The 27,230-nt window shown below is 39.4% G+C and overlaps 1 protein-coding gene across 2 annotated transcripts; it reads right to left on the minus strand.

Annotated features, from left to right (window-relative positions):
* Window positions 1-661: 661 nt before the first annotated feature.
* Window positions 662-25,568, minus strand: FAM168B (family with sequence similarity 168 member B). Of its 2 annotated transcripts, none has more exons than XM_060768161.2 (7): window positions 25,284-25,568; window positions 11,450-11,530; window positions 10,263-10,361; window positions 9,681-9,823; window positions 7,168-7,345; window positions 6,053-6,177; window positions 662-5,306 (listed from the first exon to the last, which is right to left on the minus strand). In XM_060768161.2, exons 2-6 carry the CDS (start codon window positions 11,517-11,519, stop codon window positions 6,065-6,067), a joined length of 603 nt encoding a protein of 200 aa, XP_060624144.1. In that variant the 5' UTR covers window positions 11,520-11,530; window positions 25,284-25,568; the 3' UTR covers window positions 662-5,306; window positions 6,053-6,064. The 2 variants fall into 2 exon arrangements, with proteins under 2 accessions (XP_060624144.1, XP_060624145.1); XM_060768162.2 differs by having other exon boundaries at window positions 10,263-10,346; window positions 25,284-25,564.
* Between the last annotated feature and the right edge of the window lie 1,662 nt (window positions 25,569-27,230).

Consider the following 27,230-nt stretch of genomic DNA (forward strand, 5'->3'; position numbering starts at 1 on the left):
AGTGGTGGCAGGGGAACCAGTGGGAGTGGCAGTCTCTTTGAACTACCTGAAAACCTTTTGGGGGGGGGGGGGCTGCATATGCTGTGCAAGTCTGGATGAAACCAACGACTCCATATTTGCATCTTGGATGGTGACTTCAAAAGAAATATGAATGGGGACCAATACTAAGTAACACAAATAGAATACTGTAACTGCCTGCTGCTTCCTATTTTCTTACATACTTTCAGTTTAGGGACAGATTTGCTAGTTTGCTGCTGTTTCTTTAGGACCTTAAAAATAATAAAGGGCAGCACTGTTTTTTTTTGTTTTGTACACATGCACACACATAATTTTTCAATATATGAACATCAGTGTAGAAACTTCTTGTACCTATTCTTTGACATTTAAGATATGATCCTGCCTAGAGCAAAGACCGAAACTTGTGTACAGCCAACACTTAAAAGCCAATTCCAGTTTCACATGCCCCCACCTACAGTTAGCTAATGCTCACATTGATTCACTGTATGACACAAAGCTGGAATAGAGCAATGACTGGCCCAACAAACCATCAGGTAAGAACTATGTTCACCTCTATTTAAATGGATTGAAGAGAGCCAGAAAACAGTAAAAATAAGTTTGGTTATGCAACTGTAGTTTAAAAAAATACTAAAGGACCACAATAAGCAACACAGTCAATCTTTATTGAAAACTGAAGTATTAATACATAACAATTCCTGTTACATAAACGTGCTTTTAAGAATTTTAACTCTGAGCTTGTCTACTCATTGAATTGCATAAAAATAAAAATGGATTTTACACAATTGGCTCAGAATGGAATTGCCACTCCTATGTGTTGATGCAAAAGTTCAATGCAAATGTGATGCTTTAAACTTGTTCTGGAAGACAACACTGACCTAAACTTGGGAAAAAGTACCAATACAACTGCTTTAAGACAGTCTTTTAAAAAAAAAGTTATAAAAAAAGGAAACCTGTGCCTATTTCATAACAAACACTATTACTGGGGCCTCTTGCACCTGTCGCATGCACTCCCCCTTTCACCCCACAAGGGCAGCCAATAATAGCACTACAATAAAATCCCACTAACAAATCCATTCTACTAAAAACAAGTCTGTACAGCAGCAAGCTAAATGAAGTTTCCCCAGTTTGCTTGCTAAGTGCTCAAAAGTCACATCAGATTGAAACAAGTCACACAGATACTGGTGTCAGGTAATTGGAGGCCAACTGTTATGAATATTTTGATATGTTTCTCCTGATACTGGGATATTCAATTTTTTCCATGCCACATGAAATATGCCTGGCACTTCAATATCCCCTAAGCACCAGTAAAATGCCTTTGCTATTCTGAGGAGACAGTTTGGAGATAATTAATTCAAAAATGAGCTTATCTGTTATCTCTCTCCAGTTCTGATGAAAACTTGTAGCCCAACCAAGAGCTTCCTTACTGTTCTTTCACTGCACACTAGTTGCTCCCTTGCCTGCATGAGCTTCCCTTTCTACTAGATGTGAGAGTTTTAGACACTGGGAAAGGAACATCCATAGAGGGAGCCCCTTCTATTTAACAGGGGAGGCAGCTTGCAGGAAAGCTCCAGGTGCACATGAAAAAAAGATCACAAAGCAAGCTCTGGATTTGAAGCTTAGTGCCTTACATGCACAGATAGAAAATTTGCTTAACACCAGAGCAGTTTCCATTCCCTTGACACTGCCTAACAAGATTACCCAGTAGAGAATGCTATGTACGTGTCACAACTATTAAGGAGTTACTGACTACAAATGCTGATTTTTCCCCGCCAAATGAAGTCACGTTATATTAGGTCTAGATATTAGTCTAATCGTGTCAACATTGAAATAAATGGATGTGAATTTTTCAGCTGTGTTTAGAACAAAAGTGGCATCTAAGATTCCTTGCATTTTAATTATAACAAAATGAAACTAGTCTCATAAGACCATTTTCAACCAACGCTTTCATCAGAAATACATTGGAACAGGAGAAAGCTCAGCTTAATCAATTCAGTATTCTCTGAAAATGGCTCTGAAGATCAGCTGCCATGGAATGTCGCTATACAAATACCGTGCCATAAACTTTAATCTACATAGATTAGAAATGTTGTTTTCAAAGTGGCTTTTCAGCTTTAGGAATTTGGCTGAAGTGAATTTCTAACCACCAGAATTATCTCCATCATATAGCATCAAGACACTTTACATGGCAATATTTTAGTGATGCATTTATAGACAGGATTAATAATATGAGAAATAGTTCCCTGTCAGTTGGTTAATGCTAAATACCAATGGCTATATCTATCAGTTTCTTGGGCAATTGATGTTTCCATAGAATGTGACTATTTTGCTAGTGTTTTAAAGACACACTCAGAATACTGTGTTATCTACTTTGGCAATGTCTCATAAAGGATACTTTCAACATTATTCAAAAACATAACATGTAAAATTAAGCCCAGATCTTCTGTTTTCTCTGTTATTGCTGTAATTTTTAAAAATCCATTTCCTACGTATATTTTAAAGCTGCATTCATTCGAAAGCAGCTTGATTTGAGCCTTGTCTACACTGCATTAGCTTCTGTTAAAGCTTTCTAGGGAGTTCCAATGCAGCCACGTATTAAGAATTTGAGGTTTTCCCAAGCCCACCCGCGAAAACCCTCCCCACAGGATTTCTAAACAGGGAATGGATTGACAGCAGGAGAAAGAATTTCACAACAGCCTTCTGCTGCCAATAACCCAGTTTCAGTACAAATTTTCAGTCTCATAGTCATGCTTTTCTATTTGCAACAATATACCAAGCTATATACATCCTCTCTTCACTGTGCTTTTGGTTACTTCCCTACGGACTCTACCGATGGCCTGGAACCACCTCTAGTAAAAGGTCCTCTCCCTCCCAACCACCCAGATTAGAATTTATGGAAGGTGCAGTAACTTTTGCAAGAAGTACTATTCCTCCTTTGCAGATGAATCTCATAACACAACTTAGAAAAAAGTGCTCAGGTGAGATCATCTAAAGGCTGTTGCTACTGCTGTGTCCAAAAGAGGAGGAAGAAGCATTTAGAAATCCGAAACTCAAGGAGAATAAATTATAACTTGTCCTTTCCTTTCACAAAGTGCTGCATTAGCTGAAAAATATCAGGGCACTGAAGTTAAAGAGACTGGTGGGGGCAGTGCTTGCATTTGTTTCAACATGTCTCCAACAACAGCTGTGTTTCAAAGCTCACAATATTTATATGTAGCAAGAAAATTACTTTAAAAACTTGCTAGGTTGAACATCTGTCCATTACTGAAGGATCACTACTCCATGGAGCACTTTGCAAACCAGAATTACAAACAAGACTTCACAAATGGATTAACTAAGCAGACTCATTCAAAGCAGAAAAGATTCAAAAGGTAGGAACTGTTTTGCCCACTGTATGGAGAATTTTCTAGGTTGCAACAAGTGCTCAAGCTTAAAATTAAATGTCTTGATTTTTGTTGTGCTAAAAGCATCTGGATCAAGGGGGGTTATTTAGAATGATCTATGGAAAATATAAAAACTTAAGTAAAAAACAATAAAAAGACTGCCTACCATAAAAATAGAGTAATCAAGCCCCAGACACTACTGGGATTTGAGATGCTGAAGCAACCTGCCCCAAGAAAATGTGGGGAAGGCAGCAATAAAATCGGCATGTGTGCTGCAATGAAGTAGCTTAAAAACCTGATTTTAAAAGCTGATTATCCCAAAAGTAAATCAAAGCCATGTTCAGTCTCACAATTAAAAAAATCCAAAAACTAGTGAATACTCTACTAACAGTGTAAGTTAGCAGAAAAATATCAATAATAAGATGAATATTTTGTAACCATATGCTGCACAATTTACTGCAGATAGGAAGTATTGGGGGAAAATAAAGTCCCATTATTGTTTCCCTAATGGATGCCAATTTAAAGAAAGCCCTTGATTGCTTTTAGCACTGTCACTAAAATCTTTAAAAGCCGTAATAATTTTGGTGCACAAAATGATTCTAAGACTAGCCCTATATCCCCACAGAATTGACTGAGGTACTTCAATAGAAATTCAAAGCTGTAAGCAAGGAGTTCAGGGGTGGTTTGCTGCAGCAGAATGCCTATCACTTTTCTCAATTCTCGTTTTGCACACGCAACTAAGGTGGTAAATAGCATGCAGCGAAGCTGGTGTCAATACCATTCACAAATGGATAACTACTTGGTCACTTTCTAATTTACATCTACTTTTTTCCTTTTGGAAAACATTTAATTCCCATCCACAGGGCAAGGAAAACAAGTCAATAAAAAGATATAAGTGGTTTGTTTCCCTTTAATGGATCAATTATGGAAACTTTCTTCCTGAACATGCTACTGAATTCCTTCCTATTGAGCCAAAATATTGACCCTAGACAATTATCTAAAAAACAAGTTGGTTTGAACTGCAATTTTGATAACTTATCGGAACTAGCACATTTGCAGGATGGGGGAAGAGCTGAAATCAAAAGAAAATTTGTTACTATCGGCAGCACAGACATTTGTTCTGGACACATTAATCATCTAAAACTGATTTTTCCAGGAGGCAAAAATGAAATTAGAATGTCTTGATGATGTAGACAGCAAGACTTTTTCCACTGATAACCACATATTTCCTACAAAATTTCATTCTTATCCTTAAGAATGTCCATATAACACTGAATAAAAAAGAAATGGAAAAGGTATGTATGGTAAACCGATGCTCTGTAATATACCACCCCCCAAAAACTACTCATTTTCCAGTCACTGAACTAGAAAAGGAAAATAGCATTTAACTGGGCCCCCTTTAACTGGTGCTTTCATAAACCTTAAAAGGTTAAAGCACTTCCTAATGTATATCTATGAAAAAAATCACGGTCACAATTCTACCCCTTAAGACCCTGCATACATTACAACAGTGCATTAGTGATACTAATTGTAAAATACTTTTTTCGGCTCCTTTGGATTTTGCATATGACGGTTTTTGCATCAGTCACAGCAGGTAGATTGAGCAAGCTTTGTGAGTTTTAGACATGCATTCAACTAGATATGATCAATAAATTTATACTCCCTTTACTCATTATAATTAGCTAAAAATTGCAAGACGGTCCACAAAACAGGATTTGCTTTAAGACTAACTGTTGGAGTTCCAAGATGTAAGATATGCAGCACTGGGAAATCTTCAGTGATCTGGAATTAGTGTTTAGCAAAGGGTTGCAAGCATTCAGAAGAATTCAGTCCTGGTTGGAGGCATGAGGGCTTCAGCACCAACTTTTAAACCTCAGTTACTTGATTGCATATCTCCCATCTTCAAACCTGGGTTCAAGGAAGGGCAAGAAGGCATCTAAATTATCTATCAATCTAGCTGAATACAGCAGGGTATATTCCTCATTCCAAGAACAGGTGCCATTCATGCAATATACAGGAGCACAGCCTGTTGATTAGTTCCAACTAAATTTCAATCAATTGTGGAATACTGTATCAACATATAAGTAAACCCAACTGATGCAATAGGAAAACTCTAGAATTGACAGAACACCTAATTTAGAAACAAAAAAGTTGGAAGAGATCACAAGGGCCACACAGTCCAACTCTCCTGTCAAGCAGAAAAATACTATGAAATCATTTTTAAAGTGTACATGGCTTTTGAAACTAGAGGCAAAAGATGAGCTTGTAAAAGAGTACATGATAAGGTGGGCCAAAATTTGGGCACAATGCATGGAAAAGATATAACAATTATTTTGTATAGTAATATAAAAGAAAGCCTGTATTTGATGTCGTATAGACGGCATCTAATTCCAAATAAGATGTCAAAATGCCCAGGAATGTTTCCAACTGATGTTGGGGATGTCAAGATAAGGAAAGTTCCCTTTTAAAAAAACATGATAAATTGCAACAAGGCAATAAGTTACTATGTTAATTCAAAAGTTTTTAGAGGGAGATTTTGTAATATTGCCAGAAATGTTTCTGTTGGTCATTATGGATAAGGAACTGGCTAAGTACTGGCGATAGATATCTAGTGAAGAAGATGCTACGATTATTAAAAATATACCAATACTTACACTGCATGGTAATCACCACTGTGGGGGCACATAGCTATAGGTTGGAGTTCCTGGGGCCCGATAAGTGGGCATTGTAACTTGATGTGGGGCTACAGGAGTTGGGGAATGTGTTGTCAACAAGGTGCCTATGGAAGAGAAAAAATGTATTTCCATTATCAATTGCTCTTTTCTTGTACTTGTCTCCATACAGACATAATGGAGAAGCGAGAAAAGCCACCAGAACTTCTTTGAAATAACAAAGTGTTCCAAATTTTAACCACGAATTCTTTTCATTGCCCAACACTTTGCAGTGATTCTCAACTTTTGGTCCTCTGGGTGTTTTGGACTTCAACTTCCAGAAATCCCAGCCATCATACCAGTTGTTATGAATTGTGGGAGCTGAAGTCCCAAACACCTGGAGAATTAAAGATTGGGAACGACTACTTTATACAAATGAGGCATGTTTGTCATTCGCATTCAGGATTAAGGCAAAGTTTGAAATCAAACGTTAGACTTAAGTAGAATAGACTCATTTAAATAACTGGAATTTGGTATATCAACATTTCTCTAAATTTCACAGAATTAATGAGACTACTCTTGGTGAAAATAATTAGATTTAGGCTAGACTGTTTGGTCTAAGACTACCGAGCAAATCTTATGAACAGCCCAATATTTTAATTACTGTAGATGGATTTCCCTCTTGCCTGAAATATTTTTATTTTGCTGCTTGACAAAAAATAGTTTGCTTCTAATGAATGGTATTAAAATGGGTTCAGGATATGAATTAACAAAGATAATGAGATCTTTAGATATAGGCCAGAACCCAAATATCTTAATAAATACATAAAGTCTCCAATATCACATTCCAGGTTCACTATCCACTGAAGCTGATGAGCATAAAATTCCTAACAAATCATATTATTATGAGGTGACCTCATTGCCTCAGGATGGTGGGCACATTAAGAAGGGGTTTCACAGACAGAGAATCACATTAGTCAAGAATATTGGCTGGATTTTCAGGCACAAAATACTCCACTATCCTAAGCTGCCTGATAGTTACATCATGTTACATCAAGTTGGCCAGACTGAAAAAGGACAATAACAACACCATCAAATGAAGCATATAAGAAACAAACCTGCTGACATTGCCATTGTGGTCCCAGCCACCATTCCCATAGTGACACCATTTCCCCTGGGAGGTGGAATTGGTGCCGGATACATAGTTGCTGGCATTCCATTGGGCTGCACAACTGTAGTGTGATGAATTACGTGGGGTGGTGCTGCATATAAAGGCTGTGTGTAGTAAGTGCCTTGCTGTAAGGGGGAAAAACACATAATTAATTTACTATAATCCTATGACCATACATTTTGAAAAGGCACAGACCCTAGAAATTCCATTATTTATAGAGATGTAAACAGAGAGAGATGAAATTAGAGAGCTAATATCCTCTTTTTTTGTAAGGTAGGCTAGAATTATCCTTTCCCATTAGAACCCAGGAGGAAATTGGTGTTCCAAAAAGAAAATAATGTATATTTTGTTAATTGCTAATTTAATTTCCAATGCACTCATTTTCCTTCTACAAAGAGCACAGAAGCTTTGTACCTAGACCTCTCCACCCTTGAATATCTGCACCAATTTAGTACAACAGTTTACTTCCTTAGTCTTATTTTGCATACAAGGTCAAGTGTTGTTCAACATATTTGCATTTGTTTTGCCTTAGGAGGAAACAAATTATTGTCCATGACAGAGTATATTTCAATCTTCTGTTTCTGTGCATGTCTGGAAGTAACGTATTATCAGTAGCTACCACCAAGTGGGCTTTGATTTAAAAAAATCTGTATTTTTTCCACAATAATAGTTTATGAGAAGGTGTACAGGCGGTTCCCGAGTTACAAACATATTACTTATATACAACTCCTAGTTACAAACATGGGTGACACAACAGAAAGTGAGAGGACATCTACCCCTTGTAAGAGAAATCCACTCCTGTAAGTTATCATGGGGAAAAGGGCTTTCGTACCAATCCTTGTTTCCATGACAACCCAACATTTGCATAATACAATTGTCACAGGGACAGAAAGTGAGGTGAAATCTTTTGAACAGGGGCCCAGGTAGCAAAAGAACATTACAGGGGTATTAACCCTATGCTATGATAAACAACTGAACAATTTTTTTTTGGCTGAAGTTATACTTGAAAATATACCAGTTCAAATTTACAGACAAATTCAACTGAGGGACAAAACCTGTCTTGTTCATAAACCAGGGACTGTACATGGATATAGTTGGCTTTTACAATTTATTATATATTGCATCCATTGCATTCAATTATTACACAACCTTCAGTGAGATAGTAAGCCTAACTCTAGGTATAGCAGATCAAGGCCTACATATTCCTTATTACCGAAAAAGCTGCACATAAAACTCTTTAAGATTCCAGACGAAGCTTTTATTTGGCAACCAACTTTTATGTGAAGTGACTCTTTGTGTGGAAGTGAGCCTAAATCCTGAGCTGTCATTTGAGTGGTACATTCCAGGTGCAGGTTCATCACCACAGTGCCAACTATGTCTGAGCAATTAGTCATGGAGAATATGGAAGGCAAGAATCCAACCTGAAGATGTGAGCTGATATTGACAAAAGGAAGCTTTACAGCCAAAGAAAGACAGGGGATAGGAACTGTTGGCAAATGACTTAATCAAACTTGAGAATGACTTCAAGATTTTTTTAAAGAAATGAATTTTATATATCATATTGACCTAATTATTAAATGCAGCTTTTCTTCCAAAAACTGAAAATATCATAACATTTTTCAGCTGCCTACTCCCCATGAGCATGTCAGATATAGACCTGCTTAGTTTCAGCAATGCTGCTGCTTTACGTGCATTCGGACCATATAGAGCAGGTATCCTCAAACTGCAGCCGTCCAGCTGTTTGGGCCTCCAACTCCCAGAGGCCCTAACGAGCTTGTTCAATTGTCAGGAATTCTGGGAGTTGAAGGCCCAAACAGCAGGAGGGCCACAGTTTGAGGATGCCTGATACAGAGTAAGTCCATTTTAGAAGTTAAAAATCTTTATGTAATATCTCCTCCTGAAGTAGTTTGCTTTCAGAAACATGTAGCCAGTTTTTTTAAAAGCTTACTTGAGGCACAAAACCTCAAAAGTAGAAATGGATATTGTCATGAGAGAGGTAGGAAATAATTTTGCTGTTTGTCACTAATCACATTACAAATATCCACGAATGTCCATGACACATAAAAGACATATTTAACAATCACAAATACATATTCCACCCAAGAATAAGACTAAAAAAATCCAATTTTCCCCATAAATGCACTTAACAAATGGGACATATGAAAACTGAACGCAAAGGAAAACATGCTAGCCATTTTTTTTACATGGAGCAATCTGTGCCTGCAGAGAATCCTATCCTAAATTCATATTTATTTATTTCAAACATTTATATTCCACCCATCTCACCCCGAAGGGGACTAAGGGGGGGGGGGAGGCATATACTAGTGAATGCTCCACAATGCTCATATACTGGTATAGTAAAAATGGCCACTGTTTGTATAGAAAACACCAACAGGTTAATATTTAATGCCTTCACATCTGCTATAAATTTAAGGGAAAAAACAAATCTATACATTTTACCTGTGCATATGGATTCTGCTGAGGATAGGCACTTCGGACTGGATACACTGCAGTTTGGTAGGGGTTGGGTGATGATGAATAGGGAGGCACCGCACCACTGGTGGGTGAGCAGGAGACTTTATATGGTGTGCCTGGTGTGTAACCTGTATAAACGCAAGTGTTGTAAATGTAAAAATGGCTGAAAAGCTAGTTCACTTAAATATTACATGCAAATAGACCACTGCCTCTTAAACTGTGGGTTATGTAAACATTTCTTGGGCCAAAAGGAGCTACAAGTGAAAAAAATTAATAAGTTCTGCATTATTTGTAAAACTTTATTATTTTGAACTCTCACAGGTTCTATCGCTTTTACAGACTGCATGATGGACAAATGTGAAAGATGTAATATCTAGTATTATTTGCAGTAGAGGCAAAAGCTGTATCTGTAATACTCCTATGCTTCATGCAGCCTTTTCAGAAATGGGGTCCTGCAATTCCAAACCATTTGACTTTCTATTTCTTCGTATCAGAACTCACTGCACTCATAAACACCTATTTCAATATTTCAAATAACTGACATCTACAATGCTGCTGAAGACATACCTGTTTGGAATGTAGGATTTGCTGCAGGGTACATGTTAGGAGAATAGGCAGGAGCAGCAGCTGCATAGCCCATTGGAAATCCAGCTGAGAAGAAAGCAACTTTCACAGTATTATTGAAGTATTTGTAAATATTGTTTTCCAATCAAGCTGAATATTAATTTAAATAACTTTAAGATGTTTAGATATGATTAAACTTCAGATCGCAATTCTTGCTGGCAGTAAATACTATGCTATTACATTGTACCACTTAGCATACTTTCTGATAATACAGCAATGACAACAATACTAGGTACTATTTCTTCTCAATGTTACCATTTGACTGGAAGTTTGACTGGAAATACTATTTGACTGGAAATTCAACAGTGCAGGGCACAAAATAGCTATGTTTATGCCAGACAATCAAATTCAATCGACCATGTCAGAATAATTTATATTACTAAAACTGAACTTGAAACAGATTAGAAACTGAAAAGACCTCCATATAGAAATCTTCAAACTTTTTATAAAAGGTACTAGTATATTCCAGGTGGCTCCAATAATAACACATCAGAAGAAATTATTCTTGCAAGTTTTAGATATTTATCAAATTATGTCCTATCCATGGTAATCTTATCCATGTGCTTCCAAAACTAACTAGACAGTGATAAAAGTTGCTTTAGCCAGGCAAAAACAACTGAAAATCTCTGTATCTATCATAAATAGAAAAGGCAATCCTATATATGTCTACTTGGAAATTTAACTAAATTCAACAAGTTACATCTGAACAAATGTGTACTGAACTGGTTATAGACATAGTTTGAAAAACATCATTCTATTTCACATGGCATGCGTTAAAAATAAGTGTTACATATTGAAACAATAAAAGTTGTTACACATCTATTTCGATGTTTGTATTATATGTGCATCATGAAGCAATGGTCAACTTTGGATGCCTGCCAGATGTTTAAATTTCTATTATTGTGTAAAACCAACCAAGAAAAAATGTTAGGAAAAAATACATCAAAAGTATGTGTGCTTGTACATACTTTCAGTTAATTCTACACAAACAAACTTTCAAAAAATCAGGATTTCAATGCACTCCTTTCCTTTAATAAACTGCTGCTTCTTGCAAAGCGCAGCCTGCAATTAATCTTACTGTATGTCTACAGAACAGAAAGGTTACATACATAAACGATTATGTTACACACCTGGATAACCAATTCCTTTGGCATTTGCATAGGGAACCCCAGAAGAACCAGGACTATAAACAGGATTCATGATTTCAATAACTATAAAAGAAAAGTGTTTTATTTAGAAAAAGAATGGCATTTTCATATTGAAGTGATACATGAAAGAATAGGATCTTCATTTTATCTGTCACATCTTCAGTATTCTCAACTCACACTGGTATGCGTATGCCATGAAAGCTTTCTTTGAAAAAGTTATGTATTTCAGTTGTATCATCAAACAAGTATATAAATTTGTAAGCAACCAAAGGATCCAAGTACTTATTTCCACCCAAAATGAAACATTTCTCAGAGCAGTCTCTAAGTAAGTACACCAGATAATCTACAAGGACAATATGTTTGACAGTGGAATCAAAAACAATCTATACCATGGATGAAACTAACTAATTGACATGGATGAAACCAAGTAGAGGTTCTTTTTGACACTACGTTTTGGAAATGTTTTTCAGTCTTCCTTCAGAAAGAAACCATATTACCCATATATGCCATCCTGCAATCTTTGCACAAATCTAAAATTCCAGTCTTCCTCCAGAAAGATACCATATTTTCCATATATGCCATCCTGCAATCTTCGCACAAATCTAAAATTTGCTTAGTCGGGGCTCCTGCTGCAAAGCAGTAACTGTCAATGCCTATTGTTAGTCTGTTTTGTGAGGTTTATTGGTTGAAGAGCTTGTAACAGGTACAAATGAAATTTAAGGATGGCATCTGGAGGTCACTCAACTAATTACTCACAGGCTAGCTGCAAAGAAACAGCACTCTACAGAAATGTTTTAAGAAATACTGGGATCTTTATTTCAATTAAACTGCAATTGTCTATGAGGTTTAAACAGTTGCTTACTGTAACAGTATTATGCATTGTCTACTGAAATATCAGGAGTTTTCAAGAATAACACAGATAAGACTGGAACATTAAAAGGATCATTACGTAATTTTTAAAACTGTGTCACCTAGAGGCATGAAAATAGCATTCCACAAAAATTAATTCAATACACACACATACACACATATTTAAAACAATTATCATGGAGCAGTGGTTTGAACATCAATTCTCTCCTCAGCTATGGAAGCTCGCTGAGTGACCTTGGGCAACTCACTCTCAGTCTCAGAGGGAGGCAAAAGCAAAAACCCCTCTGAATAAATCTTGTCAAGAAAAACCCAACAGGTTCACCTTAAGGTCACCTTAGGTCAGAAAAAACTTGAAGTCGCACAACTTTATCAACAGCAAATTGTTAATTGTAAAATTATTTTTAAATCTCCATTCTGAATATGTTATGAAATCTAAAGATCCTGATTCTCTTGCAGCATTTTCCTTGTCTGAAACAATTACTTTTCTTTCAGGTACAATGAATTCCCTAACCTTTTTTTATCCAACCTTTTTGATCCAGTTTCCTACCCACCCTCAACTGTATTATCTATGAGCTTCACTATAAGATATATGAGATTTATTAAATGTAAATATTAAATGCACAAAAGGTGTAGGACTTATCTCAAAATATAGAAAAGTGACTTATACAACAAAATTGGAAAAATAAACATTAGCCATCTTTTACTCTTACTCAATGGTCTGAAGGTATCATTGCTCTACCGTTATCTGATTATCATAGGTGAGAACAATACAGCAAAGAAGGCAAATACTATTTAAGCCTGCATTAATAGAACCATCATTTCTAAGTCAAGGGAGGTAATAGTCTCACTATAGTCTGTGCTGGGTAGGAGTTATCTGTTGTGCTGCATTCCATTCCATGCACCACATTTTCAGGAAGATATATCAAGTTGGAGCAAGTACAGAGAAGGTCAACAAAGATGATATCAGGTATGGCAAATAAAACATATCAAAGGCTGAACTTGGCAAAGAAAATATTGAGTGGTAATATAATTGCATTTTTACTATGAAATATGTCTCATTGAGGGTGCAGGCTTGTCTTCTGCTGCCGGGGAGTAGGACCAAGTCTAATGGTGTGAAGTTACATAAGGGTAGATTTCAATTGGCCATTTGAAGGAATATCTTGACCGTAAGAGTGGTTCAGTAATAGAATCTATTGCCTATAAAGGTGGTGGAAGTTTCTTCTAGGGACATCTTAAAATGATGCTGGACAGCTCCTACTAGAAATCCTGTAGCTGGAAATCCTGCACTGAGCAGAGGGTTGGATCTGAATGCTTGTATGATCCCTTCCCACTCTGATTCTATATCTATTTATTTTATTATAGCTCTCTCTATTTGGCTTCTTCTTTGACATGGATTGCTTAAATTAATCTATATGCTTATAGTTATAATGGTTTAATCTTTACTGGTCTCACTGTGAGCTAGCTTTCTTTTTGTCCCTCACTTTCTAATATGTTTTAAAATCATTTATTTATTTACTTACTTAAGATATTTTTATCCCGCCTTTCTCAAGCCTGAAGGAAACTCAAGGCGGCTTACAAATTGGCAACCATTCAATGCCATAACAGTCCACAATATACAATTAAAACATTTTAAAACATTATAAAAACATAACATAACAAATATCTTCCTGTTAATCTCATTTTTCAGTAGCATCGTCTAAAATCTTCCATGTTTCAAACTATATATTTTAAATATGTATTTAAAACATCTGACAGCTATCAAAAACAAAACATTAACAAAAGAGAAGCATGACTAGAACATGGCCATATAGCCCGAAAAACCTACAACAATCAAGAAAGCAATCCTTCCGATAACTTGGTCCTAAACAATAAATTTAGTGCTTCAAAGGTCAAAGATAGTACCCTGAATTAGTCTGAGAAATGCACTAGTAACTAGTGCAACTTGCATAGAACTAGTGTAGAATCATATGTCCTTCTCTAGATTTTAAGTTCCGATGTTTTGTCTCAACTGATGCATCAGGGCCATTTTCAAAAACAGCCCTCTGTAGAGTACATTACAGTAACCTAGTGGATATATAGTCAATGCTAGGTCAACTTTTTCTAGACAGGTTGACCTAGACAGGTGGGAGACTCAAGGCGGCTATGCAGATAAAAGACATTCTTTCCCTATACACTACATGTGTCTGTGCCCTGGCACATTCTCAAATGTCAAACACAAAAGAACTGCCTAACTATAAGCAAAGCTCAAACACAATTTTAAAAGTTCCCACAATCATGGAATGCATTTCCATACATATTCATTCTCCATTATAACAAGGTTTCTACTTAAAACAAACCACAGCTCATTTAGCATGATTGCAACTTTGAACAGTGTCTGATACTGATAATGTCAAGTTGAAATAAGCATGTTTCATAACTTCTAATTTCAGGCTGGCTTGTTTTAACTAACTTAAAGTTGACTAACCATTTGGGAAACACAGTGTATTCAACATTGTGTGTGTGTGTGTGTGTGTGTGTGTGTGTGTATGTATGCAACTACCAATGAGAGAAGAGCAGATGAGCGCAAGGCTCATCATAATACTGCCATAATGTCTGAATCTTTAATGAGGAAAATAGAGAAACTGTGTAGTGGGGTTGATTTTAGAAGAAAGAGAATGATTAGAAGCAAAGTAGTCATTCATTTTCTGCCACACCTTTCTTTTTTGAGTAAGTAATATCCTGTCATATTTCAATCATGGGAGCCATCCCATCAGGTCTCCACTGCATCTATACATTCAAATTTATTTCCTGCTCTGGGACTTCAAGCTTATCTAGTCTGTTCACAAATTGTGCATAAGAAGTATATTGTTTGATCTCACCTTTCCTTTCTGATGGTTCAAGTCTTTTGCAGATGATTACTAAAAGTGGGTCTTGAGTCTGAAGTAATGCTATTACCCTCAATTAGAGGATATATCCAAAATATTAAATTCATCCTAAATAATAATAATAATAAACAACTTTATTTATATTTTGCTCTATCTTCCCAAAGGGACTCAAATGAGGATTTATCTTCCTTTAAAAAACAAAAACAAATAAAGATGCCTTTTTAAATGTTAAGTTGACTGAATGAGTTCCTCTTAAACTAGTACCAATCCTAGAAGTTCAAAAGGCACTACAGGATAATTTAATTTGAAAATCTATTACAAGACTGTGCACAAAAGGTAAAGGTTTCCCCCTGACATTAAGTCTAGTTGTGTCGAACTCTAGGGGGTGGTGATCATTTTCATTTCTAAGCCAAAGAGCCGGCATTGTCCATAGACACCTCCTTGGTGATATGGCCAGCATGACTGTTTCGGCCACCGTTACCTTTCTGCAGAAGCCGTACCTATTGATCTAATCATATTTGTACGTTTTTGAATGGCTAGGTTGGCAGAAGCTAGGCTTAAAAGTGGGAGCTCGCCCTGCTCCCTGGATTCAAACCGACGACCTTTTGATCAGCAAGTTCAGCAGCCCAGCGGTATAACCCACTGTGCCAGTAGGGGGCCCTTACAAGACTGTGCCGTGGCACAAAAATAAATTTTCAAATGTATCAGCCATGATCTTTTGCAAATATAAATACAAAAATGTGAATAAAAATAATCCTATTAACTTAACATAGAACTTAATCCTCGGGAGCGTAACTGTTTTCTACACCTGTTTAAGAAGGTTGAGCTGCAGCCATTTCATGGTATTTCAGTCTTACTGAATTCAACAAGATTATTTTTCTACGTGTGTCTGAAACTTTGTATAAAGCTTTGTATCAAAGGAACAAACAACAAACTTACTGAACAAATTATTATTGCAGTTTCCAGAATATTTTGATGCATAAATGAGCTTACAGAATTGCCTTAAAGTGTTGTTTTCTCGTATTTGGGGTGAGGAAAAAATAATAAGCCTTTTAGACCTCGGTCAGTGCCCCCAAGGTAATTTTTCACAACATAGAGGCCTGCCATGCAGTTTAAAACAGTTGTTTTGGATATTAATGCTACTTCCACATAAAAATCTTGCAATTTTTTATGTGGTTAATAGTTGGACTGTGCAAAGTCAGCTGAGATGAATTTGTCTGATGCATACAAAGTGTGTGCAAGTTTTTTTAAAGTCAGACTCCTTTCAGCCTCAAGGCTGAACTACATGTATTCCACAGAAAACACTACTTGAAGTACTGTTGTTTTATGAGCGTGGAAGTTTTATGACACTTAGAATTACAGATTTTTCTAAAAGATTATATTTGAGCAGACAGAAAGTCTAGTCAAATTAGCGGGGTGCTACTAACAACATCTTACATTGTGCTTATATTTAAATGACTTCCTCCTGTTTCAGAAAATATACACTATCTATTTAAAGACTAAAGTGTATTTGACTACATTTATATAACAGATCAGATGTTAAAACATAAGGATTGTGCATTTCTCTTTGAAATAAGAAGTTATGAGAGCACCTTACTAAGACAGGCTGCATGTTAGATCTCACTGCAAGATGAGAACTGGTATCAGAATGAAACTTGTTCATCATCACAGGAAAGTTAGCATAATTATCCAGCTCTTCATAAAATGAGAAAAAATAGAATTCAGGAACTAAACAGACAAAATTTCCAGAAATGTTGAGACCAAGGTTATGAAAAGAACCATTTTTAAACAAAAAACTTTTTGAAAGAAATTGAAATGCCTTAATTCTAAAGTTGTGTTACCATTTCCACGTTACATTATCATTGATACATTATATAAAATTAGAGAACTGAACTATTTATGTTGTTTAGTGGTGCAATTTCATGGTTCAGCATTTTAATGTATTTCTTTTACAGAAACTAAGTTTGAAATATAGTCATTAGTTGCCAAAAGGAGCCTCCAGTGGCACTATGGGTTAAACCCTTGTGATGGCAGGATTGCTGATCGAAAGGTTGGAGGTTCGAAACCAGGGAGCGGGGTGAGCCCTCATCTGTCAGCTCCAGCTTCTCATGCAGGGACATCAGAGAAGCCTCCACAGAATGATAAAACATCCAGGAGTCCCCTGGGCAACATCCTTGCAGATAGCAAATTCTCTAACACCAGAAGTGATTTGCAGTATCTCAAGTCACTCCTGACACTAGAAAAAAAAAGTTGCCAACTGTTTCACACTATGATGGCAAAACTAAACCTGCATGTGTCTAGCTATCTAGAATGTGCAAAACAAAAAGGAAGAATGCACAAATTTTGTAATAAGTGAAATACAGTGAAATAATACGGCAGCAACAAACACCTTTAATGCATTTGCTTTATTAATGTAATACCATATAAAGATGGTGCCTATCAAAGTATAACTTCAGAAAAATCATGCTCTATGTGTTTTGGACGTCAATTCTCACAATTCCTAACACCCTGTAAACTGGCTGGGATTTCTGGGGTATTCTCTTCTACCTATAAAGACTGTAAGGTGTTACTGAAGTGTCCATGTGGCAACGACGTTTCTATCCATGACAATTTAAAATGTGAAGATGACGACAATGATATGTATTTATTTATATGCCACTTTTTCTATCTTAAGAAAGGCTCAAAGTGACTATCAGTGCTGAAAACAATACAATGTACAGTTTAAGTATGCTAAAATCCATTCTTAAATCAATCTATACAACCACATTTCAAACCTGAAAATGCAAGCCAATTCTTTAGGCTTATCACTTTATAAAGAAGTATATTGACAGTTGTGTACACAAAAGACAAGTAAGCTATTGCAAATCAGTCTAACAGGCCTATGTATGTATTTCATTCAGCGGGAACTCTCTTTATTTACAGAAACAAAACTCTCACACATGTAATTACAGGCACATTTATATATATGCTGTAAAATTATGTAATGCTGACAACTGGTGTTATGCAGTAAAACACTGCTTACCCTGTGATTTTCTGCCTTTAAGGAATATTTAATATCCATGGTAAATAAGAAAACATCTGGACTGCTGTAAGCATATTACAGAAGGCTACATACAAATGCACTTTTGTGAACAGCTATAGAAGTCAGTGCTCTAGGTTTAAAACACAATTATCTGCATTTCAGATTACTTGTTTGAAACATGGACAACTCCAACCTTGTAGAATGTGTGCATGTGCATGCAAGAGCATAACCCTGTTTGTCTGCAGAAAACCAAGTATCACCAAATTAAGTGTGTCCTTCAGCAGATAATTATATCCTTGCAATCTGATCGTGTTTCGTTGTAAATACAGCCATAACTCAGTTAAAGCTTCTGACAAATAAGTGCCTTTTTAAAAAAGCTTTTTAATTCCTGCTCAGTCCCTTTTTTTCCCTCATACACTGCCTAGTGGATAGTTTTTAGCAGCATTGCATTGGAAGCATGGAAAAGGAGGACTGAAAAAATACAGATGTTCAGTGTGGTTGCAGCAGCGTGTCTGCAATAAGAAATGCAATTAAACTTAAGGTGGGAAAAACTGAAATTTACTTTGGCCTATTCTACTACAGCCACCTCTCCACATTCCCCTGGTGTTACGGACAAAACACCCCAATGAGAGTGAAAAATTGTAAATAAAGATACCAATTTTTTTAAAATTCAAGGTAACACCTCTCTAGAATTTTCTGTTTTCCAGCAGGATTCTATGGTCAACTTGTACTGGAAGCTGAACATAGAATTGCACTGGAGGACCTAGAGATTCCTAGAGAGGTATTATCTCTAGAAATCTCTTAATTCATCCCACATAACTGGAGGAAGCTGACCACACAATCACACTGGATATCTAGACATTCCTAAAGAGAGCACTTTTAATCAAATCTGTACATAATCAAGTTCACAGAAGTCCAAACCTAAACTGTGAATGGATATTTGAGCGTCCCAGAATAGGTAAACAGTAGCACTATCCAGAGACCCCGGTATGGTTTTTTAAAGAGCATAAATCTATATGTTTGATCATATAGATTTATGGGGGTGGGGGGGGGGGGGTGCTGCTCCTGGACGTATTTTCAAAAAAGCTTTCAAGTAGTTGGAAATTAGGGATGGCTTGCTTGAGCCAGCTGCATCATTTCACATGTGCATATTGTTAGTTTTCAACAAAAAGGTTTGTTGAAACTGAACCACTCTACTTTTTTTGTGCTGCAGGATCCTACCCCCTGTGCTTTCCATATTGCAATCAGCCCTCCATATCCAGGAATTCAACCACCTACAGCTTGAAAATATTCAGTCCCCTCTTGATTTTGCTATTTAATATAAAGAACACCATTTTACTATGCCACTGTAGATAACAGGACTTGAGCACCCACAGACTTTGATATTCATGAGTCCTGGAAACAAACCCTAGCAATATATGAGGGGCCCACTGTATTCTTGCTACAGAAACAATGCCCAGGAACACATCTACCTAGTTTTAAGTGAGACATATTTATTATATGAATTCATTTATTAATAATAAATAGATAACTGTAAGTATAACTCAATTAACAGTGATTTATTATTAATAACAAAATAAGTATGATTCATTTGCAACTTCAAGATCAAGGAACATAGGCTTGCAGCTGTAACAAGCGTATCTCAATTGGGTTGCTGTGAGTTTTCTGGCTGTATGGCCCAGTAATCCCGGCCATGAAAGCCTTTGACAACACATATCTCAGTTAAAAGTTATGTATTAGGAAATAAACAAACACATATTATTAATTTATGACTCCCAGATTAAGGAATGTAGGCTTGCAGCCTTAACAAGTATACCTCTATAAACAGTTATTTATTAATAATATAACAAATATTATTAATTGATGACTTCCAGGTTAAGGGACATGGTATATCTCAAGGCCCATCCAGGCAGGCCCTATATCCCAGATTTTCTGTTTATCCCAGATTATCTGGCATTGTGGACTCATATAATCTTCTTTTGAAACAGAAAACCTGGGGTAAGATCCTGGGATATAGTGCCTGTCTAAGTTAACAGCTACTTGTTTGAGTATCTATATCTATATCTATATCTATATCTATATATATAATAAAAGTCAAAGTTTGTATGCGACGGAGGGCAGACGTAGGGAGGATGGAGGGAGGAATATGTGGCAGCTTTTTGATTGGCCAGCCTGAAAGTTCCAACATTCGGATTGGCTGCCGCTGTGGTGCTATTTGCATATGGTCTCTGATTGGCAAGCTTCAATAGGAGCCCCTGGTGGAGAAGAGGGCTCATGGCAGAAACGGGGCATGACAGAAGGAAATTTGCATATGGTCTCTGATTGGCCAGCCTCAAATGCAAGATTCCGAGATGACAAAGAGAGGAAAGGAAAGGCCAGGGGCTGGGTCAGACACTCCCAATACAGACCGAAATAGGCACACAGAGCCCCCATCACCCACTCTACATCCTACTGCAGTTTGGAGGAGGATGAACCATGGATGATGGGACTTGCAGTACCACCACTCACTTTCTGAGACCGCTGTTAACCTTATCCAATGACTGATCAGGACCAAACTTCGCGCATAGACCTCTCATGACCCACTTTACGTCCTGGTGTGGTTTGGCCGGGGATGGACCGTGGATTATGGGACTTGCAGTACCATTGCTGAATTCTTCAGACCACTGCAACCCTCATCCAATTACCGATAAATACCAAACTTGGCACACTGAGTCTCCATGACGCACTCTACATCCAGGTGCAGTTTGAAGGAGGATGCACCATGGACGATGGGACTTGCAATACCTGCACTCCCTTCCTAAGACCATTACAACTGCCAACGATGATGGATCAGGATCACAATTTACACAGAGACCCAGCATGACCCACTCTACATCCTGGTGCGGTTTGGAAGAATTTAACAATGGATGATGGGACTTGCAGTCACTTCACTCACTTCCAGAGACCACTGAGACCCTCGCCAATGACTCATCAAGACTAAACTTGCCACATGGAGCTTTGATGACCCACTCTACATCCTGGAGCACTTTGGAGGATGACAGACCATGGATGATGGGACTTCAAGTACCTACATTACCCAAGACTGCTGCAAAACTCATCTAATGACCAATCAAGACCAAAGTTGGCACACAGAGCCTCCATGACCCACTCTACATCCTGCTGCAGTTTTGGAGGAAGGTGGACCATGGATGATGGAACTTCCAGTACCTTCACTCACATTCTGAGACCTCTGCAAACCTCATCCAATAACGGATCAAGACCAAACTTGGCACATAGACCTCTCATGACCCACATTACGTCCTGGTGTTGTTTGGAAAACTTTGGAGATGGATGATGGGACTTGCAGTACCTTTGCTCACTTCCTGAGACCACTGAGACCCTCGCCAATGACTAATCAAGACTACACTTGGCACATGGAGCTCCAATGACCCACTCTACATCCTGGTGCAGTTTGGAGGAGGACAGACCATGGATGATGGGACTTCAAGTACCTCCACTCCCTTCCGAAGATTGCTGCAACCCTCTTCTAATGACCAATCAAGACCACACTTGGCACACAGAGCCCCCATGATCCACTCTACATCCTGCTGCAGTTTGAAAGGGGATGGACTTTGGATGATGGGACTTGCACTACCTTCACTCACTTACTGACACCACTGCCACCCTCATCTAATGACTGATAAAGACCAAACTTGGCACACAGAGCCCCCATGACCCACTCTATATCCTGCTGCTGTTTGTAGGAGGATGGCCCATGGATGATGGGACTTCAAGTACCTTCACTCACTTCCTGAAAATAATGCAGCCATTATCCAAAGACCAATAAAGACCAAACTTGGCATACAGAACCGCCATTACCCACTTTCTCTAATAACCCGGGCAACGCCGGGTCCCCAAGCTAGTATATAATAAAGAAGAGTGTTTGTATGCGAAGGGCGGAAGTGTGGAGGGCGGACGTGTTTGTGGCAGCTTTCGGATTGGCTAGCCTGAAAGTTCCAAGATTCTGATTGGCTGCCGCTGTGGAGCTATTTGCATATGGTCTCTGATTGGCCAGCTTCAATAGGAGCCCCTGGTGGAGAAGAGGGTTCATGGCAGAAACGGGGCATGACAGAAGGAAATTTGCATATGGTCTCTGATTGGCCAGCCTCAAATCCAACATTCCGAGATGAGAAAGAGAGGAAAGGAAAGGCCGGGGGCTGGGTCAGAACACTCCCAATACAGACCGAAATAGGCACACAGAGCCCCCATCACCCACTCTACATCCTACTGCAGTTTGGAGGAGGATGAACCATGGATGATGGGACTTGCAGTACCACCACTCACATTCTGAGACCGCTGTTAACCTTATCCAATGACTGATCAGGACCAAACTTCGCACAGAGACCTCTCATGGCCCACTTTACGTCCTGGTGTGGTTTGGTTGGGGATGGACCGTGGATTATGGGACTTGCAGTACCAATGCTCATTCTTCAGACCACTGCAACCCTCATCCAATTACCAAAAAATACCAAACTTGGCACACTGAGTCTCCATGACGCACTCTACATTCAGGTGCAGTTTGAAGGAGGATGCACCATGGACGATGGGACTTGCAATACCAGCACTCCCTTCCAAAAACCATTATAACTGCCAACAATGATGGATCAGGACCACAATTTACACAGAGAGCCCGCATAATCCACTCTACATCCTGATGCGGTTTGGAAGAATTTGAAAATGGATGATGGGACTTGCAGTCACTTCACTCACTTCCTGAGAACACTGAGACCCTCGCCAATGACTGATCAAGACCAAACTTGGCACACAGAGTCCCCATGACCCACTCTACATCCTGGTGCACTTTTGAGGAGGACAGACCATGGATGATGGGACTTGAAGTACCACCACTCCCTTCCCAAGACAGCTGCAACCCTTATCTAATGTCTGATCAAGATCAAACTTGGCACACAGAGCCCCCATGACCCACTCTGCATCCTGCTGCAGTTTGAAGGAGGATCGACTTTGGATGATGGGACTTACAGTACCATCACTCACATTCTGAGACCGCTGTTAACCTCATCCAATGTCTGATCAGGACCAAACTTGCCACATAGACCTCTCATGACCCACTTTACCTCCTGGTGTGTGTTTGGCTGGGGATAGACCATGGATTATGGGACTTGCAGTACTGTTGCGCAATTCCTGAGACCACTGCAACGCTCATCCAATTACCGATAAAGACCAAACTTGGCACACTGAGTCTCCATGACGCACTCTACATCCAGGTGCAGTTTGAAGGAGGGTGCACCATGGATGATGGGACTTGCAATACCTGCACTCCCTTCCTAAGACCATTACAACTGCCAACAATGATGGATCAGGACCACAATTTACACAGAGACCCAGCATGACCCACTCTACATCCTGGTGCGGTTTGGAAGAATTTGACAATGGATGATGGGACTTGCAGTACCTTCACTCACTTACTGACACCACTGCCATCCTCATCTAATGACTGATAAAGACCAAACGTGGCACACAGAGCCCCCATGACCCACTCTATATCCTGCTGCTGTTTGTAGGAGGATGGGCCATGGATGATGGGACTTCAAGTACCTTCACTCACTTCCTGAAAACAATGCAGCCGTTATCCAAAGACCAATAAAGACCAAACTTGGCATACAGAACCGCCATTACCCACTTTCTCTAATAACCCGGGCAACGCCGGGTCCCCAAGCTAGTTAGCAATAAATAACAGGATTCATCGGGTTGCTGTGAGTTTTCCAGGCTGTATGATCATGTTCCAGAAGCATTCTCTCATGACATTTTTGCCCACATCTATGGCAGGCATCCTCAGAGGTTGAGGGGTCTATTGGAAACTAAGCAAGTGAGGTTTATATATCTGTGGAATGTCTAGGATTGGGAAAAGAACTCATGTCTGCTAGAGGTATGTGTGAATGTTGCAATTTGCCACCTTGATTTGCATTTAATACCCTGCAGTTTCAAGGCCTGACTGGTTCCTGCCTGGGGGAATCCTTTGTTGGGCGCTGTTTGTTGGCCCTGATTGTTTGTCTGGAATTCCCTTGCTTTTTGGGCCTTGCTCTTTATTCCTGTTCTGATTTTAGATTTTTTTTAAAAAAAAAATACTGATAGCCAGATTTTGTTCATTTTCATGGTTTCCTTTCTGTTGACATTGTCCACATGCTTGTGGATTTCAATGGCTGCTCTGTGTAGTCTAACATGGTAGTTGTTAGAGTAGTCCAGCATTTCTGTGTCCTCAATGGGATTCATGTATGACTTCCTGACAGAGGTTCATAGGCTTGCAGCATTTAATAGCCTACAATTTCAAGGCCTGTCTGGTTGCTGCCTGGGAGAATCCTTTGTTGGGAGCTGTTAGCTGGCCCTGATTGTTTCTTGTTTGATTTTAGATGTTTTTTTAAAAATACTGATGGCCAGATTTTGTTCATTTTCATGGTTTCCTTCCTGCTGACATTGTCCACATGCTTGTGGATTTCAATGGCTTCTCTGTGTAGTCTAGCATGGTAGTTGTTAGAGTGGTTCAGCATTTCTGTGTCCTCAATAGGACTCATGTACGACTTCCCGATGGAGGTTCATAGGCTTGCAGCCTGAACATCTGGCCATCCATTGCACGCATCCAGTGCGAGGTAGCCTTTCGCAATTGGCAGCCAGGGTAACGGCTGCAACTCTCCCGGCTACCGCTTCAAAATTGGAGCCTTGTACGTGCCGTTTTCTTTTGTTACCGACGATTACCACAGAGCGCAACGCACAGAATAAAAGCACCCCCCCCCCCACACACACACACACACAGAGACATAAAAGCCTGGATAATTTGTGGAGAGGATCTAAATATATCCTTCTGTCCCTGAAACTAAAACTGGGGTCAGGCACACCATTTGCAGCGGGCTCTCCCCCAAAAGAGAAAGGCGGCCAAGCGCTTCTAGGGCGCTGGGAAACAAGGCCTTGGTTGGGCCCGGCATCCTTGGCCTGGTCTGGCCTAGCCTGGCGCAGAGAGAGGCCTTCTCTCTCTCTCTCCCTCCCTCCCTCCCTCTCCCTCTCTCACCGAACTGCGGCTGGTCGTCGTCGCGGCGAGGGCGGCGACCCTGGCCCAGCTGTCGAGCTCTGTCTCTCGAGGGCCCTCGGCGGGAGGAGGAGGAGGAAGACGAAGAGGAAGAAGAGGAGGGCGCTGCCGCAACCACCACCGCCACAAGAAACGAGCCGCCTCCGCGCTAAGCCTCGCCGCCTCCCTCCCTCCCCCTGATCTGGAGAACTGCGCAGCAACCTAGCGGCCCGGCGACGTCACATCCGCCCGTCGGGTTGGGAGCAGAGGATGGTGGAGCGCGCAGATTGCCTTCTCCTCTCGCTCTCGAGGCTGTGAGGGAACCTACGTCACGTGCCTGGAGGTGGGGGGGGGGAGTTGGTCGGAAAGAGCCGAGCGCGCTCGTCACTTGTCACGTGGTGGGAGAAGTCCTCGCGGCCCTTCGGAAGGCTGTTCCCCCTCCCTCCCTCCTCTCTGTATTATTGTTGCTGTTATTACTGTTTCATGAATGATTCATCTATATCTATCTATCTAAATAAAAATGTAATGTTCGTTTGTGTGATTAACATAACTCAAAAACCACTGGACGAATTGACACCAAATTTGGACACAAGACACCCAACAACCCAATGTATGTCCTTGACTGAAAAGAATTGATTTTGTCATTTGGGAGCTGTAGTTGCTGGGATTTATAGTTCACCTACAATCAAAGAACATTCTGAACCCCACCAATGATGGAATTGAACCAAACTTGGCACATGGTTCTCCCATGACCAACAGAAAATACTGGAAGGGTTTGGTGGTCAGTGTCAGGCCCGTAGCCAGGATTTCGTTTGGGGGGGGGGGGGCTAAAAAAAATTCAGGGGGGGTTCGGGGGGGGGGCTGAGTTTCGGGGGGGGGGCTGACTCTGAGTGAAAGAGGGTCTAGCCTAGCAAACCTTTTGTATCATTACCCCAATACCCCCATGCATATGGGATATATTGAGTATGGTGATCAGATCATGATATGAATAAACATAACAGTTTAAATAATGCACCAGTAAGGCCTTTTTGCGAACCACCATGAAAATTCCCCCCCCCCCCCCCCCCCCCCCGCTACATGCCTGGTCAGTGTCCTTTGGTTTTGGAGTTGTAGTTCACCTACATCCAAAGATGACTGTGGACTCAAACAATGATGGATCTGGACCAAACTCTACACCAGGGGTCCCCAAACTTTTTGAACAGAGGGCCAGGTCACAGTCCCGCAAACTGTTGGAGGGCCGGATTATATTTTGAAAAAAACATGAATTAATTCCTATGCACTCTTGCACATATATTATTTGCAGTGCACCCCCCCCCCCAATCAAAAAACAAAAACCCACACTTCTATATAAATAAAAATGTAATGTTTGTTTGTGGGATTAACAGAACTCAACAACCACTGAACAAATTGACACCAAATTTGGACACAAGACACCTATCAACCCAATGTATGTCCTTGACTTAAAAGAATTGATTTTGTCATTTGGGAGCTGTAGTTGCTGGGATTTATAGTTCACCTACAATAAAAGAACATTCTGAACCCCACCAACGATGGAACTGAACCAAACTTGGCACACAGTTCTCCCATGATCAACGGAAAATACTGAAAGGATTTGGTGGGCATTGTCCTTTGGTTTTGGAGTTGTAGTTCACCTACATCCAGAAATCACTGTGGACTCAAACAATGATGGATCTGGACCAAACTACACGAATACTCAATATGCCCAAATGTGAACACTGGTGGAGTTTGGGGGAAATAGAATCTTGACATTTGGGAGTTGTAGTTGCTGGGATTTATAGTTCACCTACAATCACAGAGCATTCCGAACCCCACCAATGAAATAATAATGATAGCAACAATAGAACTTATTATTGTAATTATTATTATTATTATTTCTTGTCTGCCTCGATCCAAGCCCCACAGCACCAAATGGGCTGTCCCACCCTTAAT

Source organism: Anolis sagrei, chromosome 3 (genome assembly GCF_037176765.1).
Source record: "Anolis sagrei isolate rAnoSag1 chromosome 3, rAnoSag1.mat, whole genome shotgun sequence".
NCBI lineage: Eukaryota > Metazoa > Chordata > Lepidosauria > Squamata > Dactyloidae > Anolis > Anolis sagrei.

What these genes read in the sequence shown, in the direction of transcription:
- FAM168B (XM_060768161.2), bottom strand. Translation starts at nt 11,519, where the DNA reads ATGAATCCTGTTTATAGTCCTGGTTCTTCTGGGGTTCCCTATGCAAAT. An exon ending in CAAAGGAATTGGTTATCCAG is followed by an intron (nt 10,362 to 11,449) that starts GTGTGTAACATA and finishes ATACTGTGAAAG; the next exon opens with TTGCTTTCTTCTCAGCTGGA. An exon ending in AAATCCTACATTCCAAACAG is followed by an intron (nt 9,824 to 10,262) that starts GTATGTCTTCAG and finishes GCGTTTATACAG; the next exon opens with GTTACACACCAGGCACACCA.